The sequence below is a fragment of the Heteronotia binoei genome, chromosome 4, assembly GCF_032191835.1.
Source record: "Heteronotia binoei isolate CCM8104 ecotype False Entrance Well chromosome 4, APGP_CSIRO_Hbin_v1, whole genome shotgun sequence".
NCBI classification, from domain to species: domain Eukaryota; kingdom Metazoa; phylum Chordata; class Lepidosauria; order Squamata; family Gekkonidae; genus Heteronotia; species Heteronotia binoei.
Genome location: NC_083226.1, coordinates 138,931,112 through 138,950,713, shown reverse-complemented (window position 1 = coordinate 138,950,713; position 19,602 = coordinate 138,931,112). Strand labels below are relative to the sequence as shown.

Here is a 19,602-nt window from a genome sequence, read left to right as displayed (position 1 = left end):
CTGCCTTTTCTTCAGGGTATTCAAGATGTACCCATGGCTGCATGGTCAAAACCAGTGTCCAAACCGGCTTCCTCAAGAAAACTTGAGAATCTGTATAAATGGAGATGACTGTACCTACCTATTCAGTCACCCTGAAGAGAACTCTTTAGTTTCCAAGGTTCTCCTGGCGAGAGGTCATTCAGGCTCTTGTTCTGCACCAATGGACAAAGAGGGCCTCAAACTTGATTTTATTGTGCGATGGGATTGAGAGTAGTGAATTTCATGGCAATAATGGGCTGGCACCAAATGTTACTTTGGGATAGAATGACTCAATCCATAGATCTGATCCCTGATTATAATAAGCCTTTAGTCAAAGTGTTAATCACAGAGGCGCAGAAACTTGGGAAGCAGCAGCTGAATGATTCAAGGCTTGGTGCTGACTGCCACAACAGAGCCATGGACTCAGGTCTAGTTATGAGGACCATTTATATATACAGATTATAGATACCTAAACCAAAATAATCTCTTCCAGCCATCTTCCAGGTGGCCCTCTTACCAACAACAGACTCAGGGTAGGAGACCAAGTAGGCAGAGGAATCATCAAGCCTCCAAGTCTCTGAGAGAACATCAGCCTAGAGAAGGGGTGTCAAACTTATTTGTTAGGAGGGTCGGATCTGACACAAATGGGACTTCGTGGGGTCGGGACATGAGTGTCATAAAATATAATGCCAGGTAGTGGAGATACAAACTTTATAATGGACACAGACAAACACAATTAAAGGTTGTTTAAAAAAACTTCAAATACAAACATGCTTAAAACTCTTCCAATGGTTTTAAGAGAGCCAGTTTGGTGTAGTGGTTAAGTGTGCGGACTCTTATCTGGGAGAACCAGGTTTGATTCCCCACTCCTCCACTTGCACCTGCTGGAATGGCCTTGAGTCAGCCATAGCTCTGGCAGAGGTTGTCCTTGAAAGGGCAACTGCTGTGAGAGTCCTCTCAGCCCCACCCACCTCACAGGGTGTCTGTTGTGAAGGAGGAAGATAAAGGAGATTGTGAGTGGAGGGCGGGATATAAATCCAATATAAATCCAATATCATCATCATCAGTTGGAAAGGTGGGGGACTAGTGGAATTTGGCAATGCAATTTTAAAAATAAAACATCAAGAAAAAGCACAAGGATCTGGCTCTGTGGAAACAATGAAATGACATTGTAAACTTCTCCCCACCAATCTACTCAGATTGGCAAAGCCTTTCCAGTATAATATCCCCCTTTTGACTGTGGATTCCCACATTAGAGTACTCACTAGATTAGGTCCATTCAGGAGAGAGAAGCTGGCTGAAAGCGTCAACCCTTGTTTGCAAGGACATAACTCCAGCAAGCATAAGTTTCAGCTAGCTATAGGAAAGCTGAAAATGTAACCATCTCCACTCCATTTGAAACCATTGCAGAATACAGACAAAGCTGCAAGGAAAATGCAGAATGGATCTTAAAATCCACCCCACATTTTCCTTGCAGCAGCCAGCAAAGAAAGGCAGGAAGAGCCTGGGACTCAGTTTGCAAGCTTCAAAGGATGCTTCAAAGAGCCTTTGAAGCTCCCAGGCTGAAAGTGAAAGAGACTCAGCCTGGGAGCTTCAAAGGGTAAGGGGAGGAAGAGGGAGAAAAGAGCCATGTGGGCCTGATCAAAGCCTTGGGTGGGCCACATCCGACCTGCTGGCTGGGTGTTTGACACCCCTGACCTAGAGGGTCTAGCCTCTCCTGATCAGCCAAGAATCAGTTGTTCCATGATAGGTTACTGGTATTCTGTGATTCATGGTTGTCTGTTAGTAATGACAAATAGGTTTTGTCAATAATAAAGCATGTTTGCTTCTTGGAATTTCAATCTTTACCTTCTTGCCATCTGCCTAACATCATTCCTGTGAATATGGCATAGGTTCTCACTCAAGAAAATAGTTTGGCGGGCTGCATCACAATTGCATTTGAGTCCTGGTATTTTGCCCCATTTAAATGACAGGTCTGCACAACTGCCCAAACCTGTTCAAATTCTATTAACTGTCTTCCATACTTTACATGGCAAATCAAATCCTGAGGGCCTCTCGTTGGTGTTTATCAGCTTATGGATATTTATATGTTTCTTAAGGGAGTAGAAAGAGACCCATTTTAAATTTCAGAGTACTAAATAAGTCCTATAGATGCTGAAATTCAGAATGAGAGCCATTGTGGTGACTGTAATCCAAAGAACCAGGTTTGATTCCCCACTCCACCACATGATCTTGGTTCAGTCACTCTCAGCTCTCTCAGCCCCACCTACTCACAGGGTATTTGTTGTGTGGAAAGGAAAGGAAGGCAGTTGTAAGTCACTCTAAGACTCCTTCGGATTGTGAAAAATGGAGTGTAAAAACCAACATCTTAAAAAGGGGTTCTTTAAAAAGGGTTCCAGAGGAGATCCGGGAAATTACAGGCCAGTCAGTCTGACTTCAATACCGGGAAAGTTGGTAGAAACCATTATCAAGGACAGAATGAGTAGGCACATTGATGAACATGGGTTACTGAGGAAGACTCAGCATGGGTTCTGTAAGGGAAGATCTTGCCTCACTAACCTGTTACATTTCTTTGAGGGGGTGAACAAACAGGTGGACAAAGGAGACCCGATAGATGTTGTTTACCTTGACTTCCAGAAAGCTTTTGATAAAGTTCCTCATCAAAGGCTCCTTAGAAAGCTTGAGAGTCATGGAGTAAAAGGACAGGTCCTCTTGTGGATCAAAAACTGGCTGAGTAATAGGAAGCAGAGAGTGAGTATAAATGGGCAGTCTTCGCAGTGGAGGACGGTAAGCAGTGGGGTACCGCAGGGCTCGGTACTGGGTCCCATGCTCTTTAACTTGTTCATAAATGATTTAGAGTTGGGAGTGAGCAGTGAAGTGGCCAAGTTTGCAGATGACACTAAATTGTTCAGGGTGGTGAGAACCAGAGAGGATTGTGAGGCACTCCAAAGGGATCTGTTGAGGCTGGGTGAGTGGGCGTCAATGTGGCAGATGTGGTTCAATGTGGCCAAGTGCAAAGTAATGCACATTGGGGCCAAGAATCCCAGCTACAAATACAAGTTGATGGGGTGTGAACTGGCAGAGACTGACCAAGAGAGAGATCTTGGGGTCGTGGTAGATAACTCACTGAAAATGTCAAGACAGTATGCGTTTGCAATAAAAAAGGCCAACGCCATGCTGGGAATTATTAGGAAGGGAATTGAAAACAAATCAGCCAGTATCATAATGCCCCTGTATAAATCGATGGTGCGGTCTCATTTGGAGTACCTTGTGCAGTTCTGGTCGCCGCACCTCAAAAAGGATATTATAGCATTGGAGAAAGTCCAGAAAAGGGCAACTAAAATGATTAAAGGGCTGGAGCACTTTCCCTATGAAGAAAGGTTGAAACGCTTGGGACTCTTTAGCTTGGAGAAACGTCGACTGCGGGGTGACATGATAGAGGTTTACAAGATAATGCATGGGATGGAGAAAGTAGAGAAAGAAGTACTTTTCTCTCTTTCTCACAGTACGAGAACTCGTGGGCATTCAATGAAATTGCTGAGCAGACAGGTTAAAATGGATAAAAGGAAGTACTTCTTCACCCAAAGGGTGATTAATATGTGGAATTCACTGCCATAGGAGGTGGTGGCGGCCACAAGTATAGCCACCTTCAAGAGGGGTTTAGATAAAAATATGGAGCACAGGTCCATCAGTGGCTATTAGCCACAGTGTGTGTGTATATATAAAATTTTTTGCCACTGTGTGACACAGAGTGTTGGACTGGATGGGCCGTTGGCCTGATCCAACGTGGCTTCTCTTATGTTCTTATGTTCTTAACAGCAACCGTTTAGAATGCTTTCCTCACAGGACATTATCCCCTTTTTGGACACAAATAGTTTCCCATTAAAGATGTCCACTTTCATATTTCTATCTATGCAGTGTGTAGAAGATATCTTAGATTCATTCACGAATGCATGGCATATGAATATACAGTGCTATCCTTCAGTTTGGCATCAACACCTAGGGTGTTTACTAAATGTACATCAGTCATAGTGTCATATTGAAGAATGCAAGGTTATGTACTATATCCATACTTGAAAGACTGGCTTTTCACATTGGACTCACCAGAGACTCTGCAGGTTAACTTGGATTGTGTTCTACAGATGCTAAATCTACAGATTGTGTTCTACAGAACTTGGATTGTGTTCTACAGATGCTAAAAGGTTTGGGGCTCCTTACCAATGGGAAGTCCCACATCACACCAACTCAATGCTTAGAACTCATAGTCTCTGTTCTAGATTCCAGGAAGGGGAAGGCTTTTTTGCCTTTACCGAGGGCAAACCAGATAAGGTCACTGGCTATGAGAACCATGGTTTGTAGGTTTCAGTCAGTCAAAACAATCCAGAAACTTTTGGGATATATGGCTTCCACCACTGCAGTCACTGCACAGTAGATTGTTCATGAGACTCATTCAGAATTGGTTTATTAGACAATACTATCCATGAAGCTTTCTATCCCCAGAGCAATACTTAGGTCTCTAATCTGGTGGATTAAGGTGCTGCACCCCAGGGTACTCAAAGTCATCAATTGCAGGTTTTTACAGATGCCTCCCTAACAGGTTGGGGAGCACATTATGGGTCTCTCTCTGCACAGGGTCTATGGTCTGTTAGAGAGACACATTTTCAGATTAATTTATTAGAACTCAGGGTGGTAAGACACACTCTTTGGTCTTTTACAGACTTGCTGCAAAGTCACCAAGTTCTCCTGTACCATGCCAGATTTCTATATAAGCAAACAGGGAGGGACAGGGTCTGTCTAGTTATGCACAGAAGCTGCACACATCTGGTGCTGGGCAGTTAATCACAAAGTGCATCTTGTAGCCATTCACAAAGCAGGGTGATCCAATATTGTAGCAGGCACACTAAGTAGAGACTAGGAGCTTCCCAAGAATGGTCAATCATGGACCATTATCTTTACCCAGGGGCATTCCAGAGGTAGACCTGTTTGTGACCTCACTCAACAAGAAATCCCTGCAATTCTGCTCCTGAGCAGCACTGGGTCATGGTTAACTGGGGGACGCTTTCTAGTGTTTATGGCATGGATGCCTGTTCTATGCATTTCCTCCTTTTAACATTCTCCACTAGGTGATTGCCACATTGAAGCCAAACAGAACAACCTACATTTTCATATCGCCATACTGGCTGAAGTGAATCTGGTTTCCACTCCTTTGGCAGCTGTCCCAGGGTCACTTCAAAATTTTTCCCAGGGAAGACAACCTGCTACAGCTAGGCCCAACCAACAACCAAATCAAATTAATAAATTAATCTAATTGATAAATTAACTAATGAATTAAATAAAACCAGGGCTCAACTGACTTCACTTAACACCTTGGTGGATCAGCCTGACCTCTTTAAGAGATAGAATGAGGAGTCCTAATGATTGCTTGTAAATCTTCTACGAGGAAATATTACAAGGACAAATGAAAATGGTTTTTTATATGGGCTTGTCAACATAGCCTTCAACCTGAAACCTGTACCATATTTCAAATATTTGAATACCTCCTCTCCATAAAGGATGAATGGCTTTTGACCTCTTCTATTAAGGTGTATTTTGCTGCGATTTCAGCATGAGTTAATTAATTAATTAGGGGAGGGACGGTGGCTCAGTGGTAGAGCATCAGCTTGGTAAGCAGACGGTCCCAGGTTCAATCCCTGGCGTCTCCAAAAAAGGGTCCAGGCAAATAGGTGTGAAAAACCTCAGCTTGAGACCCTGGAGAGCCGCTGCCAGTCTGAGAAGACAATACTGACTTCGATGGACCAAGGGTCTGATTCAGTATAAGGCAGCTTCATATGTTCTACTGTTTTTTTCTGTTATAGAGGTTAAACAATTCCTTAAAGGATTTCTAAATTTATATCTGCCCACTGTATACCCCATCCCCCAATGGAGTTTACCCTTAGTGTTATCTAGACTAATATATAACATGTTTGAATTGATTATGTGTGACATTTCTCTTCCCTTGTATAAGATGGCATTTCTAGTTGCTATAACATCTGCTTGGAGGGTGGGAGATCTAAGCTCCCTTTGCTGTGACGCTTCTTCCTAAAATTCCACGTAAGACAGGGTAGTCTTGAGACCACGCATGAAGTTTCGACCAAAGGTGGTCTCATCCCCAGCTTTCTCATCAGAAAGGACAATGCACACATTAGACATGAGACAAGCCCTTCTGTTTCATTTGAAAGTAACACAACTGTTTAGGAAAGACAAAGCTTTGTCTGTTTCAGAGATTGCAATAAGGGAAGGGCTGCCTCTGCACAGACACTATTGAGATGGATAGTGTCAGCTATTAGCACACTCTGAGGCTGATACTCAATGTCCATTCACTGTGCCGGCACACTCAACAAGGGCCCACACATCCTTCACATCATTCTCTGCTGGACTCCACTCAAAACCATATGTAAGGCAGCCACTTGATCAACACCTTTGACTTTCGTACACCATTATTCAATGGCTGTTCACTCCAGGAGCGAGGCAGCTGTGGGAAAGCACTGTTACAATCACTTTTTCACTGTCAGCCCCACACCCTTCTCCTCGATAAATGAGCTTGCTATTCTCTCATGTGGGACTGCATAGAAGCCACAAAGATGAAAAAGGGGTTGCAGTTACCTTTAATCTTTGTTCATTGAGTGGTCTTCTGAGCAGGCAAACATCCTTGCCTTTTTATTCATTGTGGGCTATTCATTATTTGGGCTTATTATTATGGTGGCAAAGGGAGAACTGAGGAAAGAGTGCTCACCTGTCACACATCATGTGACATTTGAGTGAGAACAACACACTCAACACAGTGAGTGGGAGGAGGAGCACTCTTGGGGCACTAGAAAATTCTCTTTAAAAGCTTGCTAGTGTGCCAGTCCCATGTGTGCCTGCCCTGTAGACCATTCGATGAACAAAGATTACAGGTAAGTCCAACCCCTTTTAATGTAACATCAGATTTCCCTCCCCGACAGCAGTTTATCATACAGTCTCCCGACTTACTATTTCAGTGTGCTAGTGTAAGGGATGATTATCTTGCATTTAATTTTGAAGTGCCACTTGATGCCTAAAATTTGATTCTTTAGTTAGGCAACTGAACTTAGTTAGGCGACTGAACTGTTGCTTTTAGTTAGGCAACTATTTTACTAAGCTCATTCTATAACTCTTTTTTAATAGGCAATAATAAATAGTACCATCACGCCCAACATGACATTCACAAAAACATCACAGAAGTTTGGCCAGTGGGCAGATAGCAGAGCAAATACTGTGTATGGCTTGGGATTTTCCTCTGAACATCATCTTTCAAAGGTAAGTTCAGTAAGTGTGCAACTTTGACTGCTTAGGGGCTGCCTTGGAGTCTCTCAAAATGGTTCTGAAGTGTTGTGCAATATGCTCTTAAGAAAGAAAATGTGGCCTACAGGTCAAGGAATATCTAAGGAAGTCCTGAAGTTTCTACTGTATTCCTTCAGTTCATCAGCAAAAGTAAATTAATTAGAGAGTTTGGGAAGAATAACATCACATAAGTGTTCATGCTCAAATCTGTTTTTGTTTTTTTCCTTATTGCCTGTGTACCTCATTCTACGTGTTAAATGAGTTTTCAGTCTATCTAAAATATTACACAGGGCCTTTTTTGTAGAAAAAGTCCAGCAGGAACTCATTTGCATATTAGGCCACACCCCTTGAAATCACCATTGTTTCACTCAGAGCTTTTTTGTAGAAGAAGCCCAACATGAACTCGTTTGCATATTAGGCCACACCCCCTGCTGCCAAGCCAGCTAGAGCTGTGTTCCTGCTCAAAAAACCCCCTATCATTACAACTGCTACAGTACACTCAAGCTGCCAGACATATACCAACTTGTTCAGCTGAAATTCAGAGTCCTTTAAAACTTCTGAAAACTGCTTGTGTTTGAATTTAAACAGCTTTCGGGGGGGGGGGGGGCGGAATACCTGAATTATTAGGCAGCCACTGGCTGTTTCTCTGTGTGCAGTAGCCGTGCTAATGTAAAGGTGCTCCCATCCAGTTTTGGATACCATTGCAAAGTGGGGACAGGGGAAGGTGTCCTTGTGAGTTAGGCCTGAATCAATACAGGCCATCACACACTTTCGACCTCACCTACTTCACAGGGTTGCTATGAGGTTAAAATGGAGGAGAGGAGAATAATGAAAGTTTTTTTGGGTCCCCATTGTGGAGAAAGATAGGGTATAAATAAAAATAAAGAAGACTGATGAAATTGTGAATTCGTGCCCATCTACAGATTCATCTGGATTTTTCTTGGATTTGTTCCCTTTCATCTCTACCTTAGCCATGGCCAAGTATGAAGTCAGTGGCTTCTCTGTTGGGCTGTGAGTAAGTTAGGTTTATAACCATCTTCATTTTGCAGTAATGTTACAATATAACCCTAGGTTTAAAATTAGTCTCTATGTAAAAATGATTTTCTGAAAGTATTGTTAGTATTGTTTACAAAAAGGGCAGTTATGTTCCTTTGCAGAGTTCAGGGACAAATTTCAGCTGTCAATTGCTGCTACAAGGAAGAAATTTTTCATCCCAAAAATCAGGCAGCTAGCTCCAAACCTTATCTTCATGGGGTTTGTGTAGTCCCTCATACTGGATTCTGTCCCTGTGCAAGAACAGCTTTGGAAAATTCTGGAGCTCTAAACTTAAATTGGCATTCAGATTGTCTTCCCTGAAGGAGGGTTTCATGCTCCTATGCATGGTCCCAGAGCTGCTTTTTTCTTAGTTTTTTTACCACCTTTTTTCAAAAGTTGTTCTTGCCTCCCTCCTAAAAGATCTACCTTGGGGTTTTTTCACTTCCATTTTTTTTTTCTTTCCTGCTTCACCCTAATGAGAAAGTGAGTTAAGTTTTTCTCTAGCCATTTTCCTTGTTTTATTTTTTGTACCCCCCCCCCCCCATCTTTTTCAGGCTGCACATAGCTAAGCAGTGTTTTCTTTGTAAACATCACTGTGTCTGCAATGGCAGACTCCCCATAACCATACTCCCTCCTGTTCTTTGGTAACTGATGTAACTCCACTCCTGTGCTATTTCTAGTGTGGTCTTAGGATGGAATTGATTGAGGACAGAAGATCAATACTGCACACACTTTATTAGAAGATCAGATATGTGAAAAGGATATTGAATGCTTGGTTAGGTATACTGTCTTGTAATGAAAGAGCACAAGCCAACCTGTGTTTGCAGCTAAGTGAAACAAAAATATCCAGATTGTATTAAATACATGGACAGGACTCTGAATGCTGAAAATGTAACCATGCAATATGTTAAGCTTCTTGTTTGTTGTCTAGAATTGCCAGAATATGTAGCCTTCCTGGAGAGGTTTTCAGTTGATTTAGGAATTTAAATTCAAATCTCTCTGAAACTCGGTTTAAATTGTCCGCCTGTCAGAATCACCACAGCAGATGGTTCTGTGGAGTTGTACAGATACCCAGGCAATACTAACACATGGCAAAGCAAGTACAAGCCAAGAAACTGAAAACCAAGAAACTGTCTACCTTATGGACCGTCTCTCTCCATATGTTCCCCAGAGAGCACTGAGATCTAGTTCACAAAATCTTTTGAAAATCCCTGGGCTAAAGGAGGCTAAGTTAAAAACAACTAGGGAGCAGGCCTTCTCGATAATGGCACCCCAATGGTAGAACCAGCTGCCAGAGGAGGTGCGGGCCCTGCGGGATTTTAACCAGTTCCGTAGGGCTTGTAAAACCGCCCTCTTTCAACTAGCCTTTTAAGTTGAACTTAGTAGTAACATCAAGCCATCTTTATATATACTAAGTTTGTAGCACCGTTAAGTTTTACTGGATTTTAGACTATTTATGTAATTTAATTAATGTATGAACAGTTTTATATTGTTATTGTTTGATTTTATTGTTGTTGTATCATGGTATGTACCATGTCCTGTAAGCCGCCGTGAGCCTGCCTTGGCGGGGAGGGCGGGGTATAAATAAAATTTTATTATTTATTTATTATTATTATTAAACTGGGGAGCCAAAATGGCCTGGTTGGCAGATTACAAAGAGTCACTTTCCCAGTGAGGATGATTAAATGTATACTAGAACAATTCAGAGAGACTCAAGCAAGCAAGCTTGGTTTATATGAAATAATTTTTTTAAAATTTCCTTCCTCCCTTTCAGTAGTCTCCACTGTACCTTGCAAATCTTCCCTTCTCTCTTATTTCTTGTGTGAATAATGTGCTGCAAGTAGAGATGTAAGGATTAATTACCTTACGCCAAATTCTATAAACTTCAAATGTTTCCCTCCCAAGATAACAAGTACTGAGGAACTCTATATACTCAGAAGAGAAAGGCTATTTGCCTGTGATTGTGGTACAGCATTAGGAAAAAATTTCAGGAGGAGGATGTTGCAAATGCCTAGTAAGCTGTGCTTGAGAACTGATGATCACTAGTGTAGGAAGGATGAAGAAAAATCTTGTTGAACCAATAGGTACAAGTTTTCATAGTGATCTCAGTGCCATGGTTAGAGGTAGAAATCCATCATATTCTATCAGTAGCTTAGAAACCAGCAGCATTTGGGTGTACCTTGAACAAGGCAGCTGCCCCCCAAATTAGTCACAAGGTTGGCCTACCACAGATCCTGGTTTTGTTTAACTTGTATACTATATCTGATCCATATAAGTGATTTTTAACTACAAAATAAAAAATGGGAAAAATCAGTAATTGTGAGGTGTAGAGGTTAAGTGTGTTGGACTGAGATTCAGACTATCCAAGTTTCCATTCTTCCTCTACCATGGAAACTTGCTGAGTGACCTTGGGCCACTCACAAACCCTCAGCCTTATATACCTCATGTTGGGCGGGGGGGAGTTATGAGAATAAAATGGAGGTGAAGAGAGTGATGCAAGCTGCTTTTGGGGAGTCCCCATGGAGAGAAAGGAGGAGTATAAATGAAGTGAATGAAAATAATTGTAGATTTTGTTCATTTATTTTGAAAATTTATATGCTGCCTTGCCAGAGATTTCTGCTGTAGGCAGTTTACAACTGGATAATAAAACAAAGCCACTAAACAAGGTGCTAAAAAGCCAACCAACTCCATTAAAAGAAGCCAGCGTGTAACAGGGTTAGTTCACTTTCTCATCAGCCGTTTATAATCCAGAGTAACTTTGTCACATGGCAGTTTGTGAACAGAATGTCAGCAGAAGACAGACTCCTATTGGAACACAATCACCTCAGGAAGGATTTTCAGAAGCAGTCTCTGCTGTTGGTTTCAGTCACTGTTGAAGATGAGAATGCCTGGGCACAACTGTGTTTTCGTTGGCCAAAGTATCATGAAGGACAGAGCAATCAATAGAAATTTTAATGTATAGATTGTAATTTATGTAATCTTTGCCTTCAGTTTGCAGAGAAATTTCAGGAATTTAAGGAAGCCGCAAGACTAGCTAAAGAGAAATCTCAAGAAAAGATGGAATTAACAAGTACACCCTCACAGGTGCGTTTGTTCTACCTAAATCTTTGTTCATATCGCAATCTAAATGTAACCGGCTTCTTCTACAATAGGCATGATTCAGCTATTATAGATTGACATTTTAATAGCAGAGGGCTACATCCTTCATTAACACACTCCATTCAGGAGGGAAGGAATGTTTCAAGGCAGTGGGAGGGGTCGCAGGCATTGCTGCATAAATATGAAGTAGCCTCCCAGGGGAGAGGAGAGAACAGGAAGTAGCTAGTTGGATTGGCATACACTGGCCATCCTCCCCTCCCTCAGGATAAAATTAAAATAATTAAAAATCCTGCCACTCCCTCCTTCACATCCAACCCCCATCAGTCCATTTGTTCTGGCCAGATCCTTCCGCATAGTTGTCTGGGTGACTGTTGCCTTTCTGTGAATATGGAGGTCTTCTATAGCTTTGCAGCAGACTTCTGTATAGTCCCATGATTGACGTGGTCTTTGCATAGCAGGGGAAAAACTGTAGGCTCACAATCATTGAGGAATGGATCTGGGTAGCAGAAGTGTATGTAGCCTTCAGATTGCTGTGATTTAAGCTACATTCTGTAGGAGTAATGAGAGTGAGTGAATGAGGTTTTGTGGCATATTGCACCCAGAGCTTTTTGCACTGGAGCCCTACAGAGAAATTCATACTCGTATTTAAAGCTGCCTTGAACCATGAGAAAAGTAAGAATATAAACCTTTTAATTAGTAAATAATTTATATGTGGGGTATACATGCCTACACTAAACTGGCAAGAGCCAGTTTGGTGTAGTGGTTAAGTGTGCAGACTCTTATCTGGGAGAACCGGGTTTGATTCCCCACTCCTCCACTTGCACCTGCTGAGATGGTCTTGGGTTAGCCATAGCTTTCATAGAAGCTGTCCTTGAAAGGGCAGCTGCTGTAAAAGCACTCTCAGCCCCGCCTACCTCACAGGGTGTTTTTGTGGGGGGGGGGGAGGTAAGGTAGAGGAGATTGTGACCACTCTGAGCTGCTGAGATTCAGATTATAGGGCAGGATATAAATCCAAAATCATCATCTTCTTTTATGTGCTTCCTGAGCAAATAGTGGATGCAGCAGATTAGATCCAGAGTGGCTCTTCTGGAAGCAGACAGTACTTTAGTTAGTGCAAGGAGGATTGCTGCAGAAGCAGCTTTTGGATGGTAATGGGGGCAGACTGCAGAAGATGAGGAAGAGATATCCATTCTGTGAACAGAATTCTGAAATTCTTTGCATTAGGGGTCCCAACCCTCCCGCCCTGGCGGGGGACCCCAGGATTTCCCCCCTCTTCCCCCGCTCCCCCCAAAAATGGAAGCGGGGGGAGAGGGGGGAAATGGCGAGCCGCCCCGTCCCGCAGCGTGCGAGGCCGCCGCACCGCTGCCGCCCCCTTCCCGTCCAGTGAGGCCGCAGGCGGCGGGCCCGCCGGCGCCCAGCAGGAGGAGGCGGCGGTGGCGGAGGAGCTGTCGGCCGAGGGCCTCGCTGGCTGGCGGCGTTGGCAGCACAGCCCCGCCAGCACAGCCCCGCCAGCACCAGCGCGGCAGCGCCGGAAGCAGCACCTCGGCAGCGCCGGAGGCAGCTCCTCGGCCTCCGGCGTTGGCAGCACAGCCCCGCCAGCACCAGCGCGGCAGCGCCGGAGGCCGAGGAGGAGGCCCCGAGCCCCCGGCCCCGCTCTCCATGCCCGCGCCACTGCCCTGCTTCACCCAGGCTTCCAGTCTCAGGCAGGGCCGAGGGGCGGGGAGGACGAGCGGGAGGAGGAGACAGCTTCCTCCTCAGGCGGCGGCTGCGGCGCGGGAACCTGCGGCTGCGGCGCTTGTCACAGCCTTGATCTTGGCTCCACCCCTAACATCTCCTGGCTCCACCCCCAAAGTCTCCTGGCTCCACCCCCAAAGTTCCCAGGTATTTTTTCAATTGGACTTGGCAACCCTACTTTGCGTTCAGTCCCTTTTTTGCAGCTTGCAACCTCACATTTATCTAGGATTAAAGCTTAGGGTTTTCTTTTGCATATTTATGTGACAGTTAAGAAATTATGAAGAATTTTCTTTGTTAAAAACAGGATAAATGTTTGTTCTAAACTGATATTGTGAAATCCCACGTTTCTTCAGTTATAAAACTTGAGCTGCCCTGAGCCTGCTTCGGCGGGGAGGGTGGGATATAAATCAAATCTAATAAAAATAAATTTAAAAAACTTCCAACAAATGTTAAAAGGTGTGTTTTTAGTTTGCTGTACAGGAGCCTAGAATGTCTTCCACATGCCTATTTGAACTTCAAACTTCTAAACTTTTCTTACTAGAGAATACAAGTTATTTTATGTATAATTCCCTAAATAATTGTATCCGGGTTTAGCATCTGTGGTAGCATCTGTGGTAACTGATTTGACTTTGCCCTTATACATGCTCACTCATTTTACACTAATTGAACTGCTACAAGCTTGCACCTCTTCTATCATGTTAATACCTTGTTTTGTTGTAGTTGTCCTAACAGTGCTAATGCCTCTCTCATCCTACTACCTAAATTTCTGACTTTCCTTTTTTGAAAAAGCCTCACTTTTCTTGAGGGCTAGCTATAATTCAGTAGAAGATCTACTTTGAATGCTGAAGGTCCCACATTTTGTCCCCAGCATTTCCACATAAAAGGCTCAGGTAGTAATTGATGTGACAGAGCTCTGCTGGAGGCACTGGAAAGCCTCTGCCAGTCAGAGAAGACAATGGTCTGATTCAGTATAAGGCACTCTCCTATGTGATGCGGTCTAAGCCAGGGCCCCATTTCTTATGAACTACTAAATTTTGGACTTTCCTGTTTTTAAGAAAGTGATATCGCTTTCCATGGGGCCCTGGCTGGTTACTTTTCTTTCTCAGCTTTTATTCTTGATCTTGTCTGTGTTATACAACAGTGCAATCTGAGAGATATTTATACAGTGGTAGAACATTTTAATTAAGTTAATATATAAGGGTGCACCTCGTACATATTTATTCTATCATGATCGCCCAGTGTGTTGCATACCTCTCAGCCAGCACAGGCACTCTTATTTTTTGTCATGGCCTTACTTGATGCTTCTCCACTTGCTGATGATGTCAGTCTAATTTCTTCAGGCTGGCAGTTTCTCAGATCTGTTTCAGGCCTACGTTTAAGCCTCCCATGTGCTCACTCTTCCTTGCCTATTTGTCCTGCTCCTCTGTAGTATTTTAACATCTATTGTTGCACTTGATGCAAAACCCTTAAGGTGTATTAACTTATTTCAGTGTTTTCACTGCCATCTGATATTGATATTTGATATTGTTTTTAATGCTAATTTATATTTATTGTTGTAAATGTTTTTATTGTAGCTATTGTTACCTGCCCTGAGCCTGCTTGCAGGGGAGGGGGAGGACTGTAAATAAAATCAATTAAGTTAACTTCTCTGTGCTATATTTATATGCTCATACATGCACCATGGGACCCTTCCTCCAGTAAAAGAGAAATCAGGAAGGATCAGCTAAAAACAGAACCTCTGAAGTGTAAAGAGCAAATGATTTCCAGGGACTTGTTCTAAGGTTTTTCCTACTGTGTAAAATTAACATACAATACTCATTGCCATCACACCAGATCTGCCAAGTTTCAAAAATGAAGTATAAACAAGACCATAATGAGTATTCTTGGTATTTTAAGTTCACCTATGTGGAAAACATCACACCTTTTTTCTCAGAGTTTTGACAAAATGCAAACTGAAGAATGTGGGACTGTGTACTCCAACTGGAGCTCATAGCAGTGCATTCTTGTTTATTATTGTTAGTGGGTATAATTTGTTACTGCCATTGAGTTTGCATTTTCCTAATACATTAATTTAGTCTCTTGGGATGGCCCATTATGTTCTTATATGTCAGCTTTGTGCAGTATTCCACAGAAGTCTTATGGCACCTGCAGCTTAATAGTAATTGTGCTTGAAGGCTCAGAGGGAGGAAGCTATTAAATATGCAAAATCAATATTATAAAAAATTGTCCCAGTTATTTCCCTGACTCCTTTCTAAATACCTTAGAGCAGCCACATTGCAGTCACTGCAACTAGAAGATACTTATGATCTGCTGTTAAAATAGAGGCTGTGTTCTTGAATGTCCTCAACCTCAGGCTACAAGTAGACAACAACACTTTTGGATGTCTTCTCTTTTTATTCACTTATTTACAGTCTGCTGTTCTCACTGAGGCTCAAAGTGGGATTATAAAATATTGAAAATATAAAAAGTTACCTCCATTGATAAGGTGACTACCAAAGTGTGTTTTTATGGGCAGTTGCCAGTCTTTCACATTTGCAGGACTGCAGCTACAGAAGTCTTAGCTAATATGAGTGAATTTATCATGGTAGAACACAGCAGGGAAGGTGGTGTAGGTGATAACCAGTACCTTGAATTTGAACCCTCGGTTACCAATGGAATTACTGCAGAATGGCAGTGATACACATGTTCCGCTTAACTTCTAATAATAAATTTTATTTTTTATTTAAGATGTTCATTAGCCACCTTTCTACCTTTCAGAAACTCAAGATAGCTTACAGTATAAATGGCAGTAAAACACAAAATGCATAAAATACCTAAAATGGCTAATTTAAAATCAGTACTTTAAAACTGTCAGTAGTTTAAAACTGTCAGTAGGCAGAAGATCTAAAATTAATCAATTGCTGCTCTGAATAAACTCATCATCAGCTGCCTCCTAAAGGTCAAGAGTGAGGGTGCACCTCCCTGGGGAATTTGTTCCATAATTCTGGAGCTGCCGCTGAAAGGCCCTTCTCTCATGTCCCTTCCAGACAAGCTTCTCTGGTCCACAGCTCGGACAAGAAGATCCCTCCCTGTGATCTTAGTACCCTGGCAGCAGCGTATGAGAGAAGACGGTCCTTCAAATACCCTGGTCCCAAGCCATGTAGGGCTTTAAAGGTCAAAACTGGCACCTTGAATTGGGCTCAGAAGTGGATTGGAAACCAGCATAATTGCTGTAATATAGGAGTCACTTGATCCCAATAGCTGGCCCTGACCAGCAGCCTAGCCACAGCATTCTGTACAAAGTTCTTCAAAGATAGCCCCAAGTATAGTTCATTGCAATAGCCCAGTCTAGATGTAACTAGTGAATAACTGTGCCTAGATCAGACAGAGCTAGGAATGGGTGCAGTTCACACCACTGAAACTGGACAAAAGCACTTCTAACCTCAGCAGCACCCTGATTTTCTAAGGTGAAAGCTGTGTCAAGCAGCAGTCCCAACCTGTGAACCTGACTTTTCAAGGGGAATGAAACCCCATCCAAAACAGAGGAGATCTCAAGTCATCCTGGTCTGCCTTTCTGCTTACCCAGAGCACCTCTGTCTTGTCAGGAATAAGTTCAGCTTGTTCACCCTCATCCAGCCCATTACTGACTGGCTTAGAACATCAACAGCTTCTTTTGGAATTAGGTGAAAAATAAAGGTACACATGTTGGTGACACCACAGCCTGAACATCCTGAGGACCTCTCTCACTGTCTTTATGTAGATATTAAATAGTATGCAGTATAAGATTGGACCCTGCAAAACCCCACAGACCAGTAGTCATGGGGCAGGAAAGGAATCCTCTAGTACTGCTGTCTGGGACTGGCATTTGAGATAGGACTCAAACCACCATAGCAAGGTGTTCTTTACTCTCAGAGCTGAGAGGCAGCCCAGTAGGATGCCATAATTGATGGTACTGAAGGTTGCTGAGAAATCTAGGAAAACTAATAGGGACATGCTCCCCCATCAGATTTTCAGTTGAGGTCATCAGCTAAGGTGACCCAAGCAGTCTGTGTTCCAAATCATGACCTAAATTCAGATTGAAATGGGTCAATAAAATCAGTCCCTTCCAAGAGTCCCTGGAGCTGAGAAACAATCACCCGCTCTAGCACCTTGCCCAAGAATGGAAAATTGCTCTTTCATTCTGTACCACCTGGAGTTTCCAAGTTTATTCTTAAGAGTAACAAACGCATGTAGTGTGCAATACAATAGTCAAACTTCAAGGTAACCACAGTGTGAATCCATGTGGACTGATTGGCTCACTCAAGATAGGGCAGTATCTTCCAGGCTCAGTAAAAATAGATGAAAGCCTTTTTAGCAGCTGCATTAACTTGCTTCTCCAGTAATAATGCTCCTTGGCTCATAAGTCAATAAGTCAGCTGGACCCCATTAATAGGAAGCACAGTGTCCTTCAGGACCTCAACCTTCCAACTAACATTATCTATGTCTTATTAGGATTTAGTTTCAACTTGTTCACTCATAGCCATTTAACCACAGCAGTCAGGCAGTGGCTCTACAGCATCACTGATCAATTTGGAGAAAGAGATCTAGAGCTGGGTGTACTACATATACCAAAGATACAGAGTTGGGTGTTGGATGACATCCAACCCCAAAAGCATGAATGGGTTCTCCTAAGCACTTTACTTGCAAATTATATAGCACAGGGGACAAAACGGGAGCCCCACAGAAGAAGTCTCATGCTGATGATAACTGGTCTCCCCAATAGGACTCCTCTAAATCCTCAACAAAGATGGCAGCATTCACAGGATCAAAAGCTAGTGTTAAATCTAGTAAGAGCAACAAAGTACCACACTTGTCAACATCCAGAGATCATCAACTAAATTCACCAGTGCTATCTGTTTGCTAGGTCATACTGAAACCCACATTGAAAGGGTTTTACAGTGGATGAATCAGTCAGATAGACCTGGAGTTGTTCTGGAACCATGCTCTCTATTATCTCACCCAGAAAGGTCAAATTAGAGCTTGATCATTTCTAACTTAATGTCCAGTGTTTGTCTAGTTTTTCTCACACCCACTAAACGTATGGTAGTTGTAATGTATTGCACTGCTGTACTCAGAAGTTTTATCTGTTGAGTATATATTGTGCACAAAAATCAATGTGTAACCATTGCCTTCTTTCTTTAAGGAATCTGCAGGAGGTGATATTCAATCCCCTCTTACGCCTGAGAGCATTAATGGGACAGATGATGAAAGAACAACTCCAGAAGTGACCCAAAACTCAGAACCAAGGGCTGAACCCACCCAGAATGCTTTGCCATTTGCGCATAGGTACAGATTCCATTCACACATCCTTATTAAGTAAAAGGACCCTTTCCCCCATTTTTTAAAATACAAAATTCAACAAGACTTAATGCTTGCTCTATGGGACAAGTGTGTGTTGGGAGAGGATAGCCATGTGTGCAGTTAATTTTGCTTCCCATTTTACTAGAGCAGTTCCCACTGCCTAATGCTGCTTGTCTCCCAAAAGTAGGAACTGCTGAAGTAAAAACAGCAAGCTGTACTCAACCAGAGTATGTTTTTTGTCTTTTGTGACTCTGAGCTTTAGTATTTTTAGTGATGTTGGTAATATTTATTATGACTTGGTTCAGAATATGATTTTTAATGGCTTGAAATGTTAATGGAATTTCTGATTGAATACCAGCGGGAAAAGAGCTCTGGTATATGTTGCCTGATCACTAGCTACCCTAGAAATTACTTATGACATTACACGTACCAGAAACCCTTGTGCATGCAACATTATCAGTGTCTCAGAGGCATGGTACATGTAATTTCCAGGGCCCTGCTTATGACTACATATTCTAGAGTTCTTACCTCCTGGAGTACACAACTTCAGCATTCCAGGTAGCAGAGAATAATAAAGGCCTTGTAGATTTGACCACCTTTTGATCATCATCACTGTAATTGCTGTTGCTGCTAGCTTAGGCATTAGAAAAAGAGGTGGTGAGGCACAAGCTCCTGGTTTAGAATGCTTATGGCCAAATCTGGAGGGTTTTTTTGATAGAGTAGACATTCTCCTGATGATGTGATCAAGAGTGCAACAAAACTTTGGAATGGGCTTAGAAAAACATAGGTTTCTTTCTTTCTTTCTTTCTTTCTTTCTTTCTTTCTTTCTTTCTTTCTTTCTTTCTTTCTTTCTTTCTTTCTTTCTTTCTTTCTTTCTTTCTTTCTTTCTTTCTTTCTTTCTTTCTTTCTTTCTTTCTTTCTTTCTTTCTTTCTTTCTTTCTTTCTTTCTTTCTCCTGTTCCAAATAAAGCTGAGGGAAGTATGTGCATCATTATTTTTTTTTTAAAATTAAGCACAAAGTATCACCATTGAAAACAAAATATGTTAGTAAAAGCAC

General features: G+C 42.4%; 1 protein-coding gene across 2 annotated transcripts in view; it reads left to right on the top strand.

The window, feature by feature from the left end:
- Positions 1-19,602, top strand: part of HOMER1 (homer scaffold protein 1) — a 134,731-nt gene that overhangs the window by 52,373 nt on the left and 62,756 nt on the right. For both annotated transcript variants that reach the window (XM_060235863.1, XM_060235862.1), the window contains 3 exons: positions 7,204-7,335; positions 11,386-11,478; positions 18,389-18,531. In XM_060235863.1, the coding sequence (XP_060091846.1) occupies positions 7,204-7,335; positions 11,386-11,478; positions 18,389-18,531 (368 nt within the window). The remainder of the gene's footprint in view (positions 1-7,203; positions 7,336-11,385; positions 11,479-18,388; positions 18,532-19,602) is intronic.